General features: G+C 37.0%; 1 protein-coding gene across 2 annotated transcripts in view; it reads right to left on the bottom strand.

Annotated features, from left to right (window-relative positions):
* The window catches only part of ITPR2 (inositol 1,4,5-trisphosphate receptor type 2), a 588791-nt gene that overhangs the window by 167951 nt on the left and 396319 nt on the right, over positions 1-24521 (bottom strand). For both annotated transcript variants that reach the window (XM_061417573.1, XM_061417572.1), the window contains exons 38-45: positions 21933-22041; positions 21061-21248; positions 15182-15365; positions 14228-14484; positions 10794-10994; positions 8316-8426; positions 4463-4558; positions 2693-2815 (exon numbers count right to left, since the gene is read on the bottom strand). In XM_061417573.1, coding sequence (XP_061273557.1) covers positions 2693-2815; positions 4463-4558; positions 8316-8426; positions 10794-10994; positions 14228-14484; positions 15182-15365; positions 21061-21248; positions 21933-22041 — 1269 coding nt within the window. The remainder of the gene's footprint in view (positions 1-2692; positions 2816-4462; positions 4559-8315; positions 8427-10793; positions 10995-14227; positions 14485-15181; positions 15366-21060; positions 21249-21932; positions 22042-24521) is intronic.

Below are 24521 nucleotides of genomic sequence, written 5' to 3'. Positions count from 1 at the left end.
TTATTTTTTTTTAACAGGTAGTTCTGAATTCCCACTGGTTGGACAAGTCCACCATCATCGTTGAACCTGTTTCTCTCTGAGCACTTTCATAAACTCAAATCCATCAAAACCACTGATATTATGCTGTCTTCTTTTTTAACCTCTTTCATAATTTAAATCATTATCTTTCAACCTAAGAGTAGCTTTTGTATTCTTTATTCTTATTCTCCACTCTTTTCAACATTTACCTTAACTTGTCTAAAAAATCTGCATTCTTCAGACTTCCCTGAAAGTCCAGTGGTTAGAACTCTGAGCTCCAATGCAGGGGACACAGGTTTGATTCCTGGGTTAGGGAACTGAGATCCCACATCCCACATGTCATGTGGCATGGCCGGAAAAAAAACAAAAAAACACACACCTAATCTCTACTCTTGTATTTAATCTGCTTAAAAGTGAACTGACCCTGACCTAACATGGGTCTTTCCTGACAATATTTTTATTGTTACTCAAAATTGGTAACATGAGATTACATTTTTAAGTGTCTTCTCAATGGGTTCAAGGTAATCTGGCTCAAACATCTACTCATCTATTTTTCTCAGGGCTGACTTGGCTGGTCGGGTTGTTCACTTCCAACTAGAAAGACACATGGTTAGATCTTGCTCGTGTAGCTGCTTGCTCAGGCAGCGGAATAACCTTTAAAGGCAGAGCGAGGCTAGCTTTCAGTCAAAAGAACACAATGGGTGGCTGTACTCCCTGACTTCCTTCTAAACCTTATTACTGCTCACTCTGCTCTTCTCTTTTTTAGTTGTTTTCCTTCCACAATGCTGCAGCTTCTGAAATAACTTCTTGCTCATGTACACGTGTTGTGTCACTCTATTTCCATCTTTGTTGTAGAAGCCAATATGACTTTAATTCTCAGTTTGTGATTTTTTCCCCTCTCTACTCTCATTCAATCTCTGGACAGTCCTTCTCTGGCTTGACTCAATTGCTGTCACCCAATTTCTTTCTCTCTAAAACTATACCTCTTCCACATCTTAAATCTCTGTGTTGTACTTTCTTCAGTGTATCTCTTCATCTTGGCTTTCAGTTCCTCAATACTTAAAATTCTCTCGTCTTCCTAGCTATAACCCATTTGCCCTGACCTTTTCTGTTCTATATATGAATTTTACTATACTGTGAGAAGGTTCCCTGATGGCTCAGCAGGTAAAGAATCCACAAACAGTGCAGGAGATGTGCAGGAGATGTGATGCTGGTTTGATCCCTGGGTTGGAAAGATCCCCTGGAGAAGGGAACAACAACCCACTACAGTATTCTTGCCTGAAAAATCCCACCGACAGAGAAGCCTGATGGACTACAGTCCATAGAGTTCCAAGAGTTGGATGTGGCTGAGAACATACTGTGAGAGACCTAAAAATCTTCTCAATGGTGCACCTATACTATAAAATTATTGCAGCTTCTTGTATTAATATCTTTTAGAATTTGACTCCTTTCTGAATTTTTTATAAAAATTATACTCAAGGTTACATACATTAGGCAGTTATGTATGAGGAGAGAGATGGGTAAGAATCGTCTAAAGAGGAAATTTTTAATACCTTAAACTTACACAGTGCTGTATGTCTATTACATCTCAATAAAACTGGAAAAAAATTTTTAAATAGAAAGTTAATCTATTCAGAGTCTTATTTATATCTACCAATGTTTGTTCAATTACCTGATAAGATATACAGGGAAGCAAGAAAAGGTAGAGATTGTCAATGGGGGAAAATGACTAGCAAGACAGTCTAGAAGTTTAGACTTTGTTCTGTAAAAAAGTGAGAGCTATATAGATAATCACTATATGATGTGAAGAACTGACTCCTTGGAAAAGACCCTGACGCTGGGAAAGATTGAAGGCAGGAGGAGAAGGGGACAACAGAGGATGAGATGGTTGGATGGCATCACCAACTCAATGGACATGAGTTTGAGCATGCTCCGGGAGTTGGTGATGGACAGGGAAGCCTGGCGTGCTGCATCCCATGGAGTTGCAAACAGCTGAACATGACTGAACAACTGAACCGAACTGATATAGATAGAATCAAATGGACATACATACATCTCAATTTTTTAATTTCTAAAACAACTCTGCATTAGAAGATGCAAGTTTAAAGTAGATCGTCAGGTTAAAAGAACTAAATGTGTCAAATAACACTAACCAAGCACCTGTTTTCATACTAACACAAAATAGAAATGGTTTTCCTTTGAAAGAATGTGAATTTAGCTTCATATTTTTTAGAAGTCCAATAAAAAACAGTTAGAGGCTGTCACTTTACAGGTTCTGCAGGAAATACGCTAGCCTATAATTTAAAGAGGCCAGAAGTCTGTTTCGACCTGAATGCATCCCTTCCTTTACACTCTCTGTCTTCTCAGGAGCCTCTGTCCTCTCTGCTTCCAGACTTCCATCTGTTGCCATGGATACCTATTCCTCAGGCTCTGACATGGGATTCTCTCCTCCTTGCTGGCCCAGTTTTTGGTACCAAGTACTGTTTTCTTGCGGACTAGCTCTGACCAGAGCCCTAGGGGCATTCTGGGAGCTTTTCCTTCTCTTGATTCAGCAAGGGACACAAGCGCTGAATAAATGGAAGGACCAGATCTTGAAAGTATTGACAGCAAGCCATGACATAAGACGAGATTGATAAGATTAGCAAAACAATACAAAGATTAAAAAATGTGATACCTGATGGGCCAGGATATAGATATTGTGTCCAACATCCTTTGGGGAAACATCATCATCTCCGCCCTCATCATCCCCATGATCGCATTCCAATCCTTGATTATAGGCATTCTTCATCACATCCACCTATCAAAAAACCAAAAGGAACATCAAGATTTGAAATGCCACAAACAACGTGCATTTGCCTCGTTTATGGGGTGTAATTAAAAACTGGAATGCCCCCTAAGACTTGAAAAATATACAAGAATTCTAAATGAAAATGGCATTGGAAACCTTTATTTAAATGATTATGGAATTATTTTCCTACAAAATTCTCTGTTTTCCTTGGAAATTTTGGCTTGATTTTTGAACGCTGACAGTGCTAAAGTTCCCATGAATTAGACTTTGGAACCCTGATAAGCATCCATTATTTATCAAGGGTCCACTAATAACAAGAATACATGGTGTTGGACAGACACCGTCCTCTGCCTGAGGACCCAATGGTGGATATGACAGAGTTCCTGCCCACAGGGAGCTTACCATCCAGTGGAAGAGTCAACAAGAGGCCAGCATAACAGTCCTGCCTGCAGCAGGAATAAGTGTGAAGCGCTCAGTGAGCACAGGGCAGGGGCATTAATTCAGGCAGGAGGTTGAGGATGGGCCACAGGGAGGAAGTGGATGATGGGACAATAGTGTTGTAGATAAAGGAAATGGTATTTTCAAAGGACCATTGTGCAGAGTTGCTGTTGAATGAAAACATAACTCACCACCCGCATTTAACTATGAGGATGAGGAAGTGGCTTGCTCTTCCTAGCCCACTGCCTTGCAGATACTATGCTGTCATTAAATATATGTTAAATCAAATTGCACATTATCTTTCTCTTTATCTGCATTCTTCCACTCTGTTCCTTACTATTAAAAAGAGCAAAAGAGGTCCTTCATACGTCATATTTCCCTACCCTCCCTACCTCTCTGCTCTTCTCCCAACCTTCCATGTTTCCTGTTAACATTACACATTGCTTCCCTATCCCTTCCTTGTACCTTCTGGGCCCACAGTTTGTTCTAATGTGTAGCAAATGCTCTTTCACATCAATGAACTTATCCTGCCTGCATATTAAAAGTGTCTTCATAGAGTTGCCCGTAGCACCAACAGGGGTACTCAAACAACTAGGACTTAGTTATTAGGGGACTGGCTATACAGTTTGAGAATGTTCTCAATGCTTTTGAAACGCGATGCTGTTAAAGCATGCTGATATTTCTTCATAATTCCCATGTCACAGTGAGGAGGAAAATATAACCTCTCCAATAGGAAGACAACACTAATGATCTCTGGGGATTTTCCATCAGGCCTCCATGCAATTTTCTCCAGGCTGAACACTGTGTCATGTTTCACTAACGACAACTGCAAAAGATATTTATTTTGCTTTTATTTTCAGAAAGAGGTGTGAATATAATTTTTGAGGGTTACAAACATTTTTATTTATCTTCCTCACATGTATCCTAATACACAAACTAAAGCAAACGTTTTTTGGGGGGCAAAAATAATTTGCAGATAGTTCAGTCAAGTGTAACAAGCCGGTTAAGAAAAGTATTTAGAGTGGATAAACCAATGAAGTCATAAGGACCCAAATCACACAGGCCTTTGTGTCCAGAAGCCCTCTGAGGTATCAGTAATGGCAGGTTGCGATGTGCCAGCATGTCTTGGTAGATCAGGGAAAGCCCCCTGACATGTATACTATCCACTGTCCCTTTTAGGTTACACATTATTGACATGACTTTGAAAAGTTTTCTTACCAGTTCTCTGGGTCTCATGTTGAAAAGAATCCTTTCTGCATTCTCACTGTCATGTCTGCTTTCCATGATGGCCAGCAAAAGCTTGGAGGCATTGTTCTAAAGATACACATTGAGTTGATGCACATGAAAAGTCTATTTCATGGATTAAGGATCCCCTGCATGTGTTTTAATTGAGATTATCAGGACTATTTTTTAAATCAAGCACAATTGTAAACTCCTACTTTTCATCAGTTAGCTTATTAACATTTTAAAAGAGAATGTTTTATTTTATTGTCAACACAAAATAAAAGCAATGAATCATTTGAGACATGTTACAAAGGAAATTTTAAATATTGCTATAAAGGCATTTTAAACACAAAATTGACTTTATATATGATACATTAAAATATAATCATATCTTCCTTCACTATTTCCTAAGTAGGCCTTTCTATAAAGACAACCTAACAAGACAGTAAGGTGAACCAGTATCAATGACATATTTTACAAAAATGGCACATAGTTCATTAGAATTTAACACAATTGTTTTTAATATGAAAGATCAATTCATAGCAAATCAAAATCTTAAATAAATTTGATCAATAATTTTTAGTGAGAATTAATTTACAAAATTCTAAATTCATGAGTTAGAAACAAAATATAAATTTATTGATAACAGTTTAGACTTCCTACATGGTAATATAACATTTTAACAAGTCGGGTTGTAGAATATTTTCTATTTTTTGTTTAAAAGGAAATAAAAACAGTTCATGTTGTCTTTGGTGCTTCCTAATTTGGTTTTAAAAATATATTATCTCAAACATGTTTACCTATAGAAGAAATCTTAAATGTTTCTGATTCAGCCAATTTATTATCCAAAATGGATACCACACAGTTACAGAAAGTCTTATAGCATAAAATACAATATCCTCAACGTTTGGAATGATGTTCCATTTTTAATTTCTACAGATTTGCACAAATCCTAAAATTCCCTTTTTATAATCCAGCATCCCACACAAACAACATGTCTTTTAAAAAGTAAGGTTCTAGAGTTAGTGAAGAGCTTACACCTTTAGAGCAATCTGAACTGACCCAACATAATCAAAAGCTAAAACCCTGGCAACACTAGCAGTATGCTCTAATGAATTTCACTCAGCAGGCCCAATACAAAGTAACTTAAAAATGCATCCAATTTCAGAATATTGGCAATATGGTGTTTTTCCTAACCAATCTTTTTCGTACTATCTTGGGGGAACAGAAATCTTGTAAATGGCCTACTGAAAGCTGAAGCAATTTGGAAGTTCAAGAGATTATATATGCTAAGAAATCCAATTTTTATGTGTTAATAAAGGATTCTCTTCCAAAAGAAGCTAGAGTCCTTAGACAAAAAACAAAACAAAACAAAACCAACAACAACAGTAACAATAACAACAAAAAACCTACTTATTTTAAAAATTCAGCAATTTATAGTCCAGGTCAGTTATGAAACGTAAATTAAAAGGGACAAGATATATATATGAAAAAATTCATGAAATTATATAGTAAATGAGTATAGTTAAATACACTTAAAAATATACTTGTTTAAGTAATTAAAGAGTAAATGATATATAATAAAACCTTAACATTTTTTTCATATGGCATCTCTATAATGTTCCAGGGAATTTATAATTAAAAGCATCCTACCTACACCTTCTAAAATTTGCCAGTATACTATATCATTCTGTCTTACAAACGTTGTTCTCATATTGGCCATTATGTACAAAGCCTCATGGATTATTTAGAAACATACACTCATCTCTCTTAGTAAAATATTATAAATATTTCAATTCAAATTCATTCATTTTCTATTTTACACATACCTTGACCTATCCAACTGTCATATTTTGAAAAGGTAACATAAATGAAATTTTAAATGACCCTTTTTTCAAAACAGATTTTCATTTGAATAGCTAAGAATATCTTCATACAAGTAAGTCATACCCTATCATTTAGAGTTCCCCCCCATAGTTCTGAATTTGTAAATAATCTATATGTTTATACTTTTAGTTTATTTTTTAGATTTTTTGTTTTTTGATGTGGACCGTTTTTAAAGTCCTTACTGCATTTGTCACTATATGGCTTCTGTGTTATGTTTTTCTTTTTGGCCATGACATGTGCGATCTTAGCTCCCCAACTAGGGATTCGACCCACAACCCCTGCATTGGAAGGTGAAGTCTTAACCACTAGACTGCCAGGGAAGTCCCCTACACTTTGTTTAAGTTGATGAATCCTTCAGTATTTCTCCCAGTAAAGTTAGATCTATTAAAAATGAGATTTAAAGGTGTAAGTCTTTCGATAAATGAAAGATTAAAAAAAAAAATCTAAGGCTTCAAAATGCTGTTTCTTTATGAAATATGGTTAAAGATGAATTCAAGATAAAATCATTTTTTCTCTAGTAACTCAAATTAAGCTATAATATAGGCCAGGCTGACTTTGCTAACTGAAGAATGAAGTTAATGAGGAAAAGGACACAAGTGCAATCTACCCGAGAATCACCTTCTTTCTCATTTATGAAGAGAAAGATCCAAGATACCTATTGCAAATAAAAATAGTGAAAACACACAAACATAACTCTGTTTGCTTATTAAGAGCCATTAGTATAATCTCCACATAGGTAGGACACATATGCATTCCATTATGTAATCTAAATCTATATTTAGAAACAACTATAAAAATACCATTTCTATCCTTCTTGGCCATAAATTTACCTATAAAAGGTAAACTTTATCCTCTGTGATATTGGATCAACCCTACGTTTATGGAAAACTTTTTTTTTTTTTTTTGCTTTTTTATTTTTTATTTATTTATTATTTTTTTCTTTTTTTTTTTTTTATTCTTCCAATTTTATTTTATTTTTAAACTTTACATAATTGTATTAGTTTTGCCAAATATCAAAATGAATCTGCCTATGGAAAACTTTTAAATAAGCAATGTTTTTAGTTCTAACACCTAACATATGCAGTCTTTAAAAATTCATCTCAATTGAATATCATATCTTTTTATTTGAAACTATATAGTTTCTTGTGTATATTCACTTATCTATTTCCATTTGAACAAAAAGTTGAAGAAATTTTTTTCAAAATGCCATTGTGCTCCTGACTTCTGATAAATGGAACTGCTATAAAGTATGCACATGATTTAAGCTAAAGCAACTTCTCAAAGGGGGCTTCCCTGGTGGCTCAGCGGTAAAGAATCCGCCTGCAATGCAGGAGATACTGGTTCAGACCCTGGGTCAGGAAGACCCCAGGGAGAAGGAAATAGCAACCCATTCCAGTATTCTTGTCTGGAAAATCCCATGGACAGAGAACATGGGGTTGCAAAAGAGCTGGACATGACTTAGCAACTAAACAAATACTTCTCAAAGGAAGCTTGAAAATGGCTTACCGTATTGGGGAAAAAATTAAAATTCTAATATAAAAGAAAACAACTTTTAGAAAATAGATATAAAGCGAAAACGGAGCCCTCTTCTACCATAGTTTCATTAATTGTGACTTGTTAGATAGAATTCTATAGTCAAGATGAATTAAAAACATATGGCATAGTGAATGTTCAGCATCTTATGTTCCTCTATATAATGAAAAATAGAAAAGAAAAGCAGTGAAACAAAGTGACTGCTTAAAAACACTTCCAGTAAGATATCCTCAAATTTTATTTGACACTTTATCAGCAATTCAGTGCTCACTGTGCTTTTACTATCCCTTTCTGTCAATTCATTACTTGAAAATATGATGATACCTTGCTTTTTGGAAGACCTACTTGAACATTTAAAGTCAACTCTGAAAGTGAGTTTTATATAGAGAATGCCACTTTCCCCTTCCCCGCAGTGGGTTTACTTTACCTTTAGTTGGAGCACCAGGTCCATTCGATATTTACCAAGAGGGTTTATGTCATTTAGAATCAAAGCAATTATGATATCAATTCCATTAGATTCATGAGTAGCAATACATGTCTAGAAAACAAAGTATTTTTAAAATAAGTCTATTTACAACACAAGAGCTCTAGAGGCCATGACATAAAATAACAGAATCACCTCAGCTTTTTGCCCTTTAAAATGCAATTAAGATTTAACTTTGAGATTAAGTCTAATATAAGTCAAAGATTTAATTTTATATATTCTTTTACATAGAGTCTATTATTTGATTAGTGTTAATTAAATGACTTGTATGAAGAACACAGAGAAAGACATTGTATGAAACAGGTATCTTTTCAGGCGAACCATTTTTGTAGAATTTCAAAAAACAATGGTTAAGTAAAATACTCGGTCTATAAATTTTTATATGTCCTTCATTAGAGAAATTCTTTAAATTTAGAATTTTAAGATCTGATCAATTTTAAGAGAATATTCCTATTTATAAAAACCTTAGGCCCAAGGTTGGTAAGTCAACTTTATCTGTAATGATGTGGCATCTTCATTTCTCTGCTATTTAATGCTAAATGAGTAACAATCTATGCTGTTGACTGTGCTGGGAATACAGTCACCTCCTGATATTTCAGACATCATGTCAATTATGCTGGTTGAGAGAAAAGGTCAGCAGATTCCTTAAACTTAAGCAATTTATAGAGGAATCTGACTTGGGAAAAGTTTATAAAGTACCCTGAGAGATAAATGTCAGTATTTTGAAGGTTAGGGCCTACCGTGCTAGGACTCTGAATTTAATTCATTTTATACAACTTGAAAATTGGAAACTCGTGGGTTGGAATTTGTGGAACTACATCTTACCATGCAGGACCCAGAGTCAAAGGGGTTTGAAAAATTGAAACCCAGGTAAGATAAACGAGAAAGAATAAAATCAAGGTAATTCTGAAAGGATTGTTATTTTTCAGGATGGGCTTCATTTCTCTTTTTACACAAGGAAATTTTTACTCCCCTGACACGAAGGAGAGGTATCTTCCGTTCATCTACATTTCCTGAGGTTCTTCTGATCATGACAATGGTTGCTTGACTTAGAGGAAATCAATTTGTGGATCATTTCTGAAATTTGCTAGCATTTTTCCTTCCTTCCACATATTTCCAGAGCACGAGGTTCACAGTAAGCTTATTTTTAGAGTATATGGGATTCATGCTGTATTATTATTAATTTCTGTTTTTAGCTAACTTGATTTAGTAACTTTCAAAACTTAGTTTCATTTTCTTAAAAAACCAAGAGTGGAAACATGCTTTCTATTATAGATTTACTTTATTTTAACCAACAACAAAATGAAGTCTTTGAATCTGCATATATTTCCTTAACTTAAAATCAATAGTTAGGTTTTCTTATATTATTGCCCTGGAAGAGTGAAATATAAGACAGAGCAAAATCCACAAACTCTTTCACCATATCACATGCATATTACAGGGGGTAAAGATCCCCATAACAAATTATTTACGCCAATAATTGTCATGTTTTTGTTCTACTTACCTATGTATGTACATATATGTGTGTGTACTTTGCACATGTATGTCATATAATATGCAATAGAAAAGCAATTACTTTTCAACATTTCTTTTCTGTATCAAGCACTGACATTTGGTCTCAGTGGCTTCTTTAAAATTTATATCCAGAAATGTTTGTGATTTGAAAATTGTTCCTTCCAGGGTGGATCCATGCTTGTGATGGTAGCTCCATAACACCTGTGTGGATGCGGAGTCAATAAACTCCAGGCTGCCCTCCGCCCTTTACCAACCCAAGTATTGCATCTTCTACTCCCTCTCTGTGTCTGTGATATCCAAGAAAATGGAATCAGAGACAAACACTCTGGAAGAGGGAGTCGAAACTTTGCCCTGGAAAATGTTATGCAGTGAAAAGTGCACTGTTTAGACTCAACCACAAGTCCTGAGTTTTAAGAATGGCCCTACAACTTAAGAGATTCCATTACTCTGGGACCCTGAACATCACTTAATTTCTGAGTCACAATCTAGCTATAAGCAAAATGGGAGCAATATGACCTATTTGCTACATTTACTGTCAATATAAAGATGGTAATATACACAACCCACTGCAGTGGAGCCCAAGAAGCCAAAGGGAGCCAATGCCACAAATCCTGGAGAGACTGACTAAAGACGAAAACTGATCAATGATGAAAAAATATATTGTACTCTGATTTTTATCTGGGATGTTTTCATGGGAATTTCCTTTTACAGTGAAATTAAATTAAAATATGGCATAGTATTTGCTAGTCCATAATTCAGTCTTTGTATGCTTTGTTAGGAAAGTAAAAATATCTGGCAAAGTAAAAGAAAGATCTTTCAAATGCACACAAAGCTTGGCTCTTTCACCAAGTTGATCCTTTGGCTAACTGGTTGGAATAATTTTCATGAAGGACTGCTTTCAGTTACCTGATTTTCATGGCATGGACCTTGGCAATACTCAGTCAAGCTCTCCAGAGTCTGGTTGACCAGCACTACATTCTTCTCATTGATGTAGAGACCCAAGAGTCCCAGGCCTCCTGTTGTACTTCCACAAATGCAATCCAAAAACTGAAGGGTCTCACAGACAAGGTTGTAATTGGTTTTGTTGTTTTGATTCCTCAGGAAGTGCTAAACAGAAAAAAAATATACCCAAGGCATTAAAAAAAAAAATCACTATGCTAAATGTTTTCAGTTTTCTCTCTATGGGTGTTTTTTCAACCCAAGAGGATCCCCATGGCAATGTGGAACGGACCTGCCCTTTATAACAAAGTATTCACATTTATTACATTTCTCTTGGGATTAAGAAAAGAGAGATATATTTTTCAAGCATCTATATTTATCAATACAGTTCATAAAAAACATTTCTCAATGTCATTATCTTAAAACTATATACAAAGGGCAAAAATAATTAAGCAGCAGGTAAGGAGAAAAGAAAAAGGAAACCAGAAGTTAATTAGGGAAAGAAGCAATCGAATAGTCAACTAAGCAATCCCTTATACATAGTGCAGCTTCAAATGATACAACCGCTGCGAAGGGCAACTTGGAGGACCTGTCAATATTCTGAGTAACAGACAACTACAAAGAGATCCAGAGCACACCGCTTGTAACAGCCCCAACTGAAAATCACACCATACCAATCACAATGGGACCAATTTAATGAATAATTGTATATCCAAACACTGGAATACTTAGAAGCTGTAAGAATGAGGTACTTCAGGGGGCTTTCCTGGTGATTCAGTCATTGGGAATCTTCCTTGCAGTGCAAGAGATGCAGGTTTGATTCCTGGTCAGGGAAGTAAGATCCCACATGCAGTGGAGTAACGAAGCCCGCATTGCCTGTATGCTCCAGAGCCTGCCCACCACAACTAAAAGATTTCTATGATACAGTGAAGATCCTGTGTGCAACTAAGCCTCAATGCAGCCAAATAAATAAACAACTACTTAAAGAAAAATGATGTACTTCAATATGTACTGACATAAATATAATTTAGTAATAGTTTAGTATAAACTTAGTAATAATTAATCTAGTAACTGTTGTTATTCAGTCACTAGGTCATGTCCAACTCTTTGAGACACCATGGACTACAAGTGGTGGGCTTCACTGCCTTCATCATCTTCCAGAGCTTGCTCAAACTCATGTCTGTTGAGTTGGTGATGCCATCCAACCATGTCATCCTCTGTCGTCCCCTTCTCCTGCCTTCAATCTTTCCCAGCACTGGGGTCTTTTCCAATGAGTTGGCTCTTCCCACCAGGTGGCCAAAGAACTAGCATTTCAGCACCAGTCCTTCCCATGAATATTCAGGGTTGATTTTCTTTAGGATTGATTGTTTTGATTTCCTTGCTGTCCAAGGGACTCTCAAGAGTCTTCTCCAACACCACAGTGCAAAAGCATCAATTCTTTGGCACTCAGCTTTCTTTATGGTCCAACTCTCACATCCATACATGACTACTGGAAAAACCGTATCTTTGACTAGATGGACCTTTGTTAGCAAAGGGATGTCTCTGCTTTTTGGACCTTTGTTGGCAAAGGGATGTCTCTGCTTTTTAAGATACTCTCTAGGTTTGTCATAGCTTTTCTTCCAAGGTGAAAGCATCTTTTAGTTTCATGGCTGCAGTCACTGTTCAGTGATTTTGGAGTCCAAGAAAATGAAGTATGTCACTGTTTCATTTTCCCCCCATCTATTTGCCATGAAATGATGAGACCCAATGCCATGATCTTACTTTTTTGAATGTTGAGTTTTAAGCCAGCTTTGTCACTCTCTTCTATCACTCTCATCAAGACGTTCTTTAGTTCCTCTTTGCTTTCTGCCATTAGTGTGGTATCATGTGCATATCTGAGGTAGTTGATATTTCTCCTGGCAATCTTGATTTCAGCTTGTGAGTTACCTAGCCCAGCATGTCACATGATGTGTTCTACATGTAAGTTAAATAAGTAGGGTGACAATATACAGCCTTGACGTATTCCTTTCCCAATTCTGAACCAATCTGTTGTCCCATGGAAGGTTCTATCTGTTGCTTCTTGACGTGCATGCAGGTTTCTCAGGAGGCAGGTAAAATGGTCTCATATCCCCACCTTTTAAACAATTTTCCACAGTTTGCTGTGATCCACAGAGTCAAAGGCTTTAGCGCAGTCAATAAAGCAGAAGTAGATGTTGTTTTTTTGGAATTCCCTTGCTTTTCCTATGATCTAACAGATGTTTGCAATTTGGTAAGGTAACTACTAAAGGGCTTCCCAGGTAACGCTAGTGGTAAAGAGTCCACCTGCCAATGCAGGAGACGCAAGAGACATGGGTTCAGTCCTTGGGTCAGGAAGATTCCCTGGAGGAGGAAATGTCACCCCACTCCAGTATTCTTGCTTGGAAAATTCCATGGGCAGAGGAGCCTGTTGGGCTACAGTCCATCGGGCCACAAAGAGTCAGATACAAGTTGGCAACTGAGCACCCACACACGGGATTAACAAACACACACTACCATATATAAAATAGGGCTTCCCTGGTGGTTCAGGTGGTAAAGAATCTGCCTGAAATGTGGAAGACCCAGGTTTGATCCTTGGGTCAGGAAGATGCTCTGGAGAAGGGAATGGGTACCCTCTCCAGTATTCTTGCCTGGAGAATTCCATGGAAGACGAGCCTGCTGGGCAACAGTCCAAGGAGTCACAAAGAGTCGGACATGACTGGGCAACTAACACTTTCACTTCCACATATAAAATAGATAAACATTAAGGATTTACTGTATAGCACTGGAAACTATACAATATCTTGTAATAATCTTTAATGGAAAATAATTTTTAAAGATGTGTGTGTATGTATATATATATATTAAAAAAACGGAATCATTTTGCTGTAGTCCTGATACTAACACAATATTATAAATCAATTAAACTTCAAAAGCAAGAAAATCCTCTTCTATATTAATCTGTTTATAATAAAAACATATATAAACTGTTTATAATAGACATATATTAACTCTGTTTATAATAAAATATAAAGATACTCTGTATCCTCATTCAAGAAATATGAACTGAGCTGGCAATGATGAAGGCCCTCCAAGTCTTACAAAACCCTGAAAGGTACAGATGAAGCAAAACTGACCTTATTGAACAAATCTGAGAGTCCTAAGGTTAGATGATACCCACTGAGACTGAAGAGATGTGAGTTGAGGATGCAAAGAATGATACTGTAGGAATGCATAAAGGAATTTTCTTCTCATTTTTCTTCACCCAGATACCAAAATTTCTTCCCATTTCAGAAAAGCACTATTGTTCTTATTCTCTCTCCAAAACGACTTATTAGTTTTATCTGAATTTAATCACTAACATCATAGGCTGGATGCTCAGCTCTCACACAAAACAGAACAAGTACCTGCAGCTCCCGGTTATGATTCTCACAGAGTAACTGCAGAAACCTCAAAATCGGCTGCATGATGGCAATGGCAGGGCTCATTGTGACTTCCTCGGTGGACCTGTCCTCGGCATTTCCCGCTTCGGGTCCTGCACACATGATGTCTATTTCTGGATCCATTTCTCTTCTGTATACACAGTATGCTTTGGATGTGGCCGAAGAAGCTTCTGTTAACTGCCCTTTCATTCCCTCTTTTAAATGTAATGATGAATCCCTTACTGAAAATAAAGCAGTACTCTTACATTTATGAATTAACTTCCATTTGCTAATTAAAAAAAGACAGTTACCCAAATTCTCTAACAATTGGATTTCAAATCACCTGACAAGAGGTGCAACAACTTTTCCCAAAAGATTCTGAAGGAGCAACCAAAAAATTAAATATGCACTGGGATATTTTTTTAAAAAGATCTTAATGCTTAGTCCATTTTAGAAGGGCTCCTGTCTTTTTGATAAATATAAAATTAAGAGCTCCTAAATACAAGAAAGTGATAAAATAGTACAAAGTTCAAAATATTTATACAATTTGTTTTTACTATCCTGATGACTTTGTTATTCCAAATTCCAAGAATCTTTCATAGAGTTTAGTGCTATAATTCTGGTTCTTACAGTTTACATTTCATGAGCATTCAGAAGGGATGGGTAGCTGTTCTTTACCAAGAATTTCACGATGAAATCAAATATTTTCATGTCACTAGTTGCTTTGCACTGATAATTCTTTGTTTGAGGCTGACCCCACAGAGCTGTTTGAAGGTCAGTACCGTGACCACAATAATTCAAGGACAGTGTTCCATACACAGAGGCACAAGTGGCATAATTAGACTAAGGTAAGTGAGATGACAAGATAAATGAGCTCTAAAAATTGTGTTACCCTCTTTTCTCTTAGTCATTCTCCCAAATACTCAACTAGTCCTTTACCTCTCATCCGTGGGCCAGATGTCATCAGTTCTGTGTCATCATCCCTTTTCTTGTTACCTAAGTCGATGGTGTTAACTGTCACTGTTGATCTTATCTCTTTCTGAGCAGCCTTCATTCGGTCGTAGAGAACTTTGAAGAATTTTTCTGATTTTTTTTGTTCATGTAACTGCTGGTAGAAGGAATACTGCAAGAAAACGTATTTTAAGACACCGGCCCCCAAGGGTGTTTCAAATAAACATAAGCATTATGGATAAAAGCCCGTATTTAATGTGCTGCTCATGATTATTTCATAAACTGACAGCTTTACCAGTCTCCTATACTATTTACTGTGTCCTAATAATAGCTTATACTTGCTTAGTACTTTCCACTAAAATTCAACATAATTTTATGTTATTGAAGTCACCTTTAGTGATTATTTGTTTTAAAATTTCATAAGAACACTGTAAGAGTGGTATGCAAAGAGCTCTTTGATTTTTATATTATTATGAAGTCATGTTTGTGCAGTACTATGTATTGAGGTCCTACTATGTTCCAAGCCCCATGCTGTGAAGTGACAGAACACTCAGGAAAAATAGCTACAGTTCCTGCCTTCACGACTCTGTAATCTAGATTGGAAAACAACCACTAATTCTGTGATCATCCTGGTAAATGTGAGCCTACAAAGTTATTTTTCTCTTTACCTAAATTATTGTATATTTAATTTAGACTGTGTTACCATGGCAGCCTCACTCACAGGAACCCACTGATAAGTAGGCACTAAGTCCCTTGGGTATTTTATTAGCTACATTGCTTTGCACAGGATCTAGGACAAGCCCACCATAAAATGCATGAAGTGAACTCTACTTCACAATCAATAATGATGTGGAAAGGATTCAACAGTCAAAGTATAATAAAAACACATCTCTGGAAATAACAAACCTTGAGATCATCTGCCCTAATCATTGTCTGCTTGGAGAAGTATCGAGAAGAGGTATGAGTTAGGAAACGTGATATGCTCTGGACAAGAAAATTTAAGTTATTAAGACTAAAACCATGGGACAGACACAACACAAACAAGAGAAATACAGTAAAAATAATTAATAAAGATAGTAATTCCAGTCACTGTACTGATATGAGAAGAGTTATATAAACTTGATAAGAGACAATGGGAAGAAAACATCTGAAGAAATAATGACTTCCAGATCAAGTAGAATTGACTATAATCCAATAGAGTAGACAATTTTGGGGAGTTTGGTTCTTGCAGATACCCCTTCTGAAAGAGTGCCTGAAACCATGACTCACAGGTCCTGGGACCTGCAGGTGCGAGTCTGTCTAATGACATCAGGCCTGGAAATGGATACCTGTCTTAAAATTTCTACTGTGGGTGATGCACATTCTCAAAGCGTTTTCATAAAGTCTTACAAGTCGGTTTCATACCTACAAGGGGGAAGCACTAGGCAGAGGGCTAGCAACAATTCAAGAAAGCAGGCCAAAAAGCCACAGTAACCATAGCAACCACAGTGAAACCATCAAGCTGGTCCTATTAATTCAGAGGATAAAGGTAGATTTCAGAGACCTCTGTGGTCCCATAAATTACTCTTATGCTTGAACCCTAATATTTTCAATATAATGGCATTAGAAAGCAGAAAGGGATTCCTATATATTAATGAAGAAGTTATAGAACATTGTGGTTCTATTAACACAAAGTTTTCTAATTTTTATTGTTCCTTGAAATGTATTATCTCATTGATTCTTTCAGGACAACTGTGTGATGAACAGAACATGCTTATTTCATTTTATATATCAATAAAATAAAGTTTGGTGAATGTAAATGACTTTCCCAATATTATATAACAGTAATAGAGATAGGATTTAAATCTAGATTCTCTGACTCTAAATCACTATATAAAATGACCCTTTAAGCTCAAAATAACAAATGATTTACATGGACTTTTAAAAACTAGAAAGGAAATCAATCCTGAATATTCACTGGAGGGACTGATGCTGAGGCTGAGGCTGAGGCTCCAATACTTTAGCCACCTTATGTGAAGAACTGACTCATTAGAAAAGACCCTGATGCTGGGAAAGATTGAGGGCAGGAGGAGAAGTGGGTAGCAGAGGATGAGATAGTTGAATGGTATTTCCGACTCATTAGTTTGAAGCTTTTTGAGATGGTGAAGGACAGGGAAGCCTGGCATGCTGCAGTCCCTGGGGTCGCAAAGAATTAGACACAACTGAGTGACTGAACAAAAACAACAACAAAGCTGAACACTATGATTTTAATAAAGATAAATAGTAAGCTTTTATAATATATATATATAATCTGAAAAGCTAGCATAACAATTCAATCCCTCACAAAGGTACAAGTTTTGGTTAGGAAACCACCTCCATAAGCTTCAGAGTATAAGGGGAAACTCCTTGTTTTTTTTCAGGAGCCAAGGTGATAGATAAACAGTTCCATATAGTAGAGGAAGGACTTTCCCCCAAGAAGGATGGAGGGTGACTAGAAATGAGAGCGTAGAGAAGAGAAATGAAGTGAGGACCCAGAGAGATGAAGTAATACTAGGGTGATCAGTCAGTGAAACTTCCCAGGAGTGAGTAGAAAGAAGGATATTTTAGAAAGGACATTTTAAAATATTTATTATTTATTAGCTGCATCATATGGGGTCTTCTGTTGTGGCATGCAGGCTTAGTTGCTTCGCAGCATGTCGGATCTTAGTTCAACCACCAGAAATCTCTGGTGGTTGCATGACCTCTGCGTTGCAAGTTGGATTCTTAACCAGAGGACCACCAAGAAAGTCCTGAAAGGAGATGTTTATAGCGGTTAAGAGCACAGACACTGGAGCCTGTCTGCATGGGCTCCAATCCTAGCTTGATTTCTAACCAGCCATGTGAGCTTATGTGTATCTCAGATTCTTCTTTGGTAAGATGAGATAGGACTCAAGTTCCTGCACAGGTTGTTGTGAGGATAAATCAAGCTAATACACAGAAAGCACTAAGAAGAGTGCCCAGTATTTAGGAGGCATTAAGGAAAGTTATGACCAACCTAGACAGCATATTCAAAAGCAGAGACATTACTTTGCCAACAAAGGTCCGTCTAGTCAAGGCTATGGTCTTTCCTGTGGTCATGTATGGATGTGAGAGTTGGACTGTGAAGAAGTCTGAGCGCAGAAGAATTGATGCTTTTGAACTGTGGTGTTGGAGAAGACTCTTGAGAGTCCCTTGGACTGCAAGGAGATCCAATCAGTCCATTCTGAAGGAGATCAGCCCTGGGATTTCTTTGGAAGGAATGATGCTAAAGCTGAAACTCCAATACTTTGGCCACCTCATGCGAAGAGTTGACTCATTGGAAAAGACTCTGATGCTGGGAGGGATTGGGGCCAGGAGGAGAAGGGGATGGCAGAGGATAAGATGGCTGGATGGCATCACTGACTCAATGGACGTGAGTCTGGGTGAAACACCGGGAGTTGGTGATGGACAGGGAGGCCTGGTGTGCTGCGATTCATGGGGTCGCAAAGAGTCGGACACAACTGAGTGACTGAACTGAACTGAACTGATTCTCATGGTTGCTATTATTAGTGTACAATTTGAAATTATAATTTAACCATCTTCTTTCTCCTCCCTTCAACCTATTTTTAATTAAGTACATTTAAACATATAAATTGATTTATGTAGCTAAGAGGGTAAAACTTAAAAAAGGGCATCAGATCCCTAATTCAGGACTACAGAAGCTGGGTGTCAAGACAATCCCTGAACTAAGTAAGCAAGACAACAGTGGCCAATGAGACAATTAGAATATAAATCCCCCTGGATTTTGACAGAAGTCTTGGGGAGGGTAAGCATTCCAGCTGACCTCAGTTAGACCTCTTAGGGCCAGGAGCACACAGTTGACATCTGGGTTACACAATTACGTAGATAAGCGAGAAATCTGGATAGTGTAAGGCTGGTAAACAAGACTGTCATAACCCATTTAAAAGATTTTCATAAACAAAAATCACCGAATTCTATTTCATCAAGTATTTGTCAAATGGCTATAAAGCTGTAGATACGAAGAACAAGACATGATCCCCCTACTTTAAAGAAGATGACATTTAACTGGAGAAACAGAATATCATATTGGTAACAACCAAGCAAAGCAGCATAGGAAAAATGCCAAGTGAGCATCCAAGAAGCAAATGTCATGGGAGCTCAGATAAAGAAGTGGTCCCAAAGGCCACAGCCAAATAGTGAAGACTTTGTGAATAGAAATGGACTTGGACCACTCATTCATAGGGATGTTCACTTCCGATTATTTACTGAATCCCTAGGCTGGGCCAGACATGGTGCCAGAAACAAGGGATGTGAAGATGGAAAACATGTGGTCTCAACCTCTAAGGATTCATAATTCACTAGACAGAGCCTGCTGTACTCATGAAGAGGCACACACACACAAAAATGAAGAAATGCTACTGCAGATATCTGCAGGATACAGCAGAAGCATAGAGTCACTAGTGGACAGAAGGCTTCCCAGAGAAGTTCATGAGCTGAGTCCTCAAAGAGGAGAAAGTGACATGAGAAATGGCACAGCACATCTGAGGAGCTATAAAGAGCTTAGTACAGCTGGTGCACAAGAGAAAGGATGGAGGCGGGGAGAGATGGAGTAAGAACGGAAAGTTAGAAAACTTGAAGAGACTAGATCATGAAGGAGCATTTGCCTTTATAGAGGAAAGTGACTGACGTTAAGCAGGAGAATAATATGTGTTTTGGAAAGATATCTTTAGAAACAACATGATTTTTTTTTTCATGCTTAATAAGACGTGGTGTCTACTTGCCATGAATAGGGAAAATAGATTCTGGAATTTCCAATTAGTTGTTTGCCTTCCTGACCAAGGCAAACCTGGAAATACCTGGTTGGTGAGTGGCAGGGCTGGGAGGAGGAAGCCTGTTCCCTGGGAACACGTCCCAGCTCTCAGGATCACACAGTGAGCTCTGCCTTTAGGTGTGGGGAAGTTCAGGGGCAACTTGGCAGGAGTTTCTAAGTCACGTGTGCACCTTCGGGAAATAGTGCTGTGATCCTACATAAGGTGAGCACACTGCTCACTGGAGTGGAGCACTGGATAGATGAACGATGACTCTCAAGTCACCCCTCCTGAGCTGAATGAGTAAACAGAACAAGAAAAGAAGGAATGGTTCTTCTCTCCCCACAACAGGGAAAGCTTCACCTACTCAGCGGCAGCAGCGTAACAAGCACCGGCAGATTTGGGGAAGAAGGAACAGAAGAGTTCTCAGTTTCTAAAAAAGTAACTGAGATGCATGGTGAATATTATCAGAACTTGTTTTAATGTCAAGTACTGTATGAGGAATTTATATATATATTACCTTGTTTAATAAATGCACTTAATTGTTTTTTTACATATAATTCTTGGATAAGTCAAAATGCCCTAATCTGCTTAGTCAGCCTAAAATTTCCCTAAGCAAATGAGAATTTCTGGAATGTTCTGCTTCACTGAGTAATTTGCAAAGTTCTGCTTCCCAGGTGGTTCAGTGGTAAAGAACCCATCTGCCAATGCCAAGAGACTTGGGTTCAATCTCTGGATCAGGAAGATCCCCTGGAGAAGGAAAAGGCAACTCATGCCAGTATTCTTGCCTGACAACTCCCATGGACAGAGGAGTCTGGTAGGGTACAGTCCACGGAGTTGCAGAAGAGTCTAACGAGACTTTGTGACTAAACAACAACAATGTACTTACTACAGCAAATCAAAACATTTATAAGGAAAATGTGATACAAAGTTGTTGTGGGATTTTTTTCTTTTTGAGATAGTCATGAGAAACTTAAAGAAAAATCATTACTTTCCAAGACAAAGAAGTAAGAAATACAAAATAACCAAATGTAACCAACGACAATGATTGTAAGAAGGTACCTGAGTTTGTGTGTTTCCTCCTTCCAGCAAGGCAATGCCAAGTAAGATGCCTTCTGAAAAAATTCTGTCATTTTTGGTATTCACTATAACATCGATGACAAGTTCAGATGCACCTTCTTTATCCAGGAGACACTGAATATCTGACATGGATATCCCCATCTTATCTGAATCTTGCCCAGAAAAGCTTCCTGTGATTAGGAAAAATAAATAAGTAAACCTTTGTCGAAAGGCTCAAATTTGTTTCATGAACCCAAAATCATACAAAGGGTTTTTAATGTGCTTTATACTTGTTTTTCCAGTTTTATTGAGATATAATTGCTATATAACATTGTACAAGTTTAAGGTGTACAACATTAATAATTTGATAGATGTATATACTGCAAAATGATGACTACAATAAGATTAAATTATCATCTCATAAAGTTAATTTGTATTCCTTGTGATGCGAACTTTTAGCACTTATTTTCTTAGCAACTTTCAAATATGCAATACAGTACTGTTACCAACGGTCATCATGTTGTATATTACAGTCCCAAGATTGCTTTATTTAACTGAAACTTTGTTCCTTTTGACCACTTTCACTTAATTTCTCTACTCCCCACTCTCTGCATCCGGCAACCACAAATCTGATCTCTGTTTCGCTGAGTTTGGAGTTTTAGATCACGTATACAACTGATTCTTGCACTTAGCATCATGCCCTGAGGTCCATCCTAGATGACACAAGTGGCAGGGTTTTCTCTTTGCTATGGCTGATGGTGCTTTTTAAATGAACCTTTTCATATTTGTGCTATTTTTAAGAAAAACACTAGAACAACACTGGTACACAGAGATGTTATTAGAATTTGAAAATAAAGGGAAAACTGATATCTTGCCTCCTCCTTGTGCAGTTTTGCAGTAGGTTCCAGAGAGGTGTCCATTTATAGAGACTCCGTAATCACCTTTAAAGTATCGATTCAGGAGGATTTTTCTTAATGTATTACCCTAATAATAAAAAGGATAAGAAAAATTTTATTGTTCCTTTTTCTAGTAAAAGGGAAGGTTATCAATACATTAAAATGCCACTTATAATGCATTTTATTGATGATGTTGAATATGGAAAAACTAATATTGTATAATATTTTCTAAGGCAAAAATCTGCCAATATTTCCCATGAAAATAACAAAAATGTTGCCTCTCCCAGAAACAAAGAATAAATATACAGTATTTTCAATAGAACAATACAGTCACAAACTCTATAAATTTAAAATTGCTTCAAAAGCTGAGGGTTTCAGTGTCGGTAAGAATATTCATGGTGTCTAAAGAAAACACGGGTTAATAAATAACCTAAGAATTGGAAAGGAAAAGCCTTCACTTAAATAGGCTCAGTAAAAAGAGCTAGACAAGTCCTAGGTATACAGAAGGTGCTTAAGCAAATGAAGCAACTGACAAACAACTAATCTCAAAAATATACAAGCAACTCCTACAGCTCAACTCCAGAAAAATAAATGACCCAATCAAAAAATGGGCCAAAGAACTAAATAGACATTTCTCCAAAGAAGACATACAAATGGCTAACAAACACATGAAAAGATGCTCAACATCACTCATTATCAGAGAAATGCAAATCAAGACCACTATGAGGTACCATTTCACACCAGTCAGAATGGCTGCGATCCAAAAGTCTACAAGCAATAAATGCTGGAGAGGGTGTGGAGAAAAGGGAACCCTCTTACACTGTTGGTGGGAATGCAAACTAGTACAGCCACTATGGAGAACAGTGTGGAGATTCCTTCAAAAATTGGAATTAGAACTGCCTTATGATCCAGCAATCCCACTGCTGGGCATACACACTGAGGAAACCAGAAGGGAAAGAGACACGTGTACCCCAATGTTCATCGCAGCACTGTTTATAATAGCCAGGACATGGAAGCAACCTAGATGTCCATCAGCAGATGAATGGATAAGAAAGTTGTGGTACATATACACAATGGAGTATTACTCAGCCATTAAAAAGAATTCATTTGAATCAGTTCTAATGAGGTGGATGAAACTGGAGCCTATTATACAGAGTGAAGTAAGCCAGAAGGAAAAACACCAATACAGTATACTAACGCATATATATGGAATTTAGAAAGATGATAACAATAACCCTGTGTACGAGACAGCAAAAGAGACACTGATGTATGAAACAGTCTTATGGACTCTGTGGGAGAGGGAGAGGGTGGGAAGATTTGGGAGAATGGCATTGAAACATGTAAAATATCATGTATGAAATGAGATGCCAGTCCAGGTTCAATGCATGATACTGGATGCTTGGGGCTAGTGCACTGGGACGACCCAGAGGGATGGTATGGGGAGGGAGGAGGGAGGAGGGTTCAGGATGGGGAGCACATGTATACCTGTGATGGATTCATTTTGATATTTGGCAAAACTAATACAATTATATAAAGTTTAAAAATAAAATAAAATTAAAAAAAAAAACAACTAAAAAAAAATTAAGCTTGATAAGACAGAGTGAATTATATTTAAATTCCAAGAGCTTTATTCAGAAGACAGCGGGCAAAAGATAGTCTATCAAACACACAATTCAAAAATTCCTGCTTTCTACTGTTGATTGCTAATGAGGTTGACAGATAGTCACAAAGTAGTTGGTTGTTTGGATTTCCTCTTTCAGAAAGACTTTGTTTACCTGATTTTTTTCAATTAGATTATTTCTTTCACTATCGACAAAAAGAAGTTCCTTATATATACTAATTTCTAGTCCTTTGTCAGTTATATATGTTGTACAGTGTTCTTGTTTATTACTCCTCTTTCACCACTTTTCTTTAACAAAAAGAGCTGTTTAATTTTAATGTAGGCACATTTATCAGTGTTTTCCAGTAGTCTTGTGTTTTTGCGTTTTTGTTAGAAATTCTTTCCAACTGTGGTTCAGAAAGACATTTTCAAATATACTCTCTCAAAAGTTGAAAATTTTGCCTTTCACATTTAGATCTATACTCCAATTTGAATTGAATTTTGTGCCAGGTGAAAGGTAAGATCTTAATTTAATTTTTTCCATATTGACATCAATTGTTCCCACATAATTTACTGCAAAAATCATTTTTACCATTTATCATCAATAAACTTCTATCATATACCAAATTTTTTCTGTCTTCAATTTTGTATAGATTACAAGAGATTTTTAAAATAGTATATTTTGCAATATAGTTGCTTGCATGAACAGAAGAAATATAGATAACTCCAAATCTTCCATTTTGTTGGTTATGATTTGAATAGACAAGAGTACTTTTTAAAGTATCATGTAAGGTCTATAGATTTAAACTATTGACATTAACAGCACAACTGCAACGGTAAGGGCACTGTGGTCCAAAAGCTTATGCGTTGGCTGCAGATCATGCAGCTAACAGGTGATAGACTAAGACCTGAACTCGACTCCTGACGGCAAAACGTGGCCATCGCCCCAGGCCAAGCCGCATGCCCGC

The sequence above is a fragment of the Bos javanicus genome, chromosome 5, assembly GCF_032452875.1.
Source record: "Bos javanicus breed banteng chromosome 5, ARS-OSU_banteng_1.0, whole genome shotgun sequence".
NCBI classification, from domain to species: domain Eukaryota; kingdom Metazoa; phylum Chordata; class Mammalia; order Artiodactyla; family Bovidae; genus Bos; species Bos javanicus.
The sequence above is the reverse complement of the archived record's forward strand: the minus strand, read 5'-3'. Positions and strand labels throughout refer to the sequence as shown.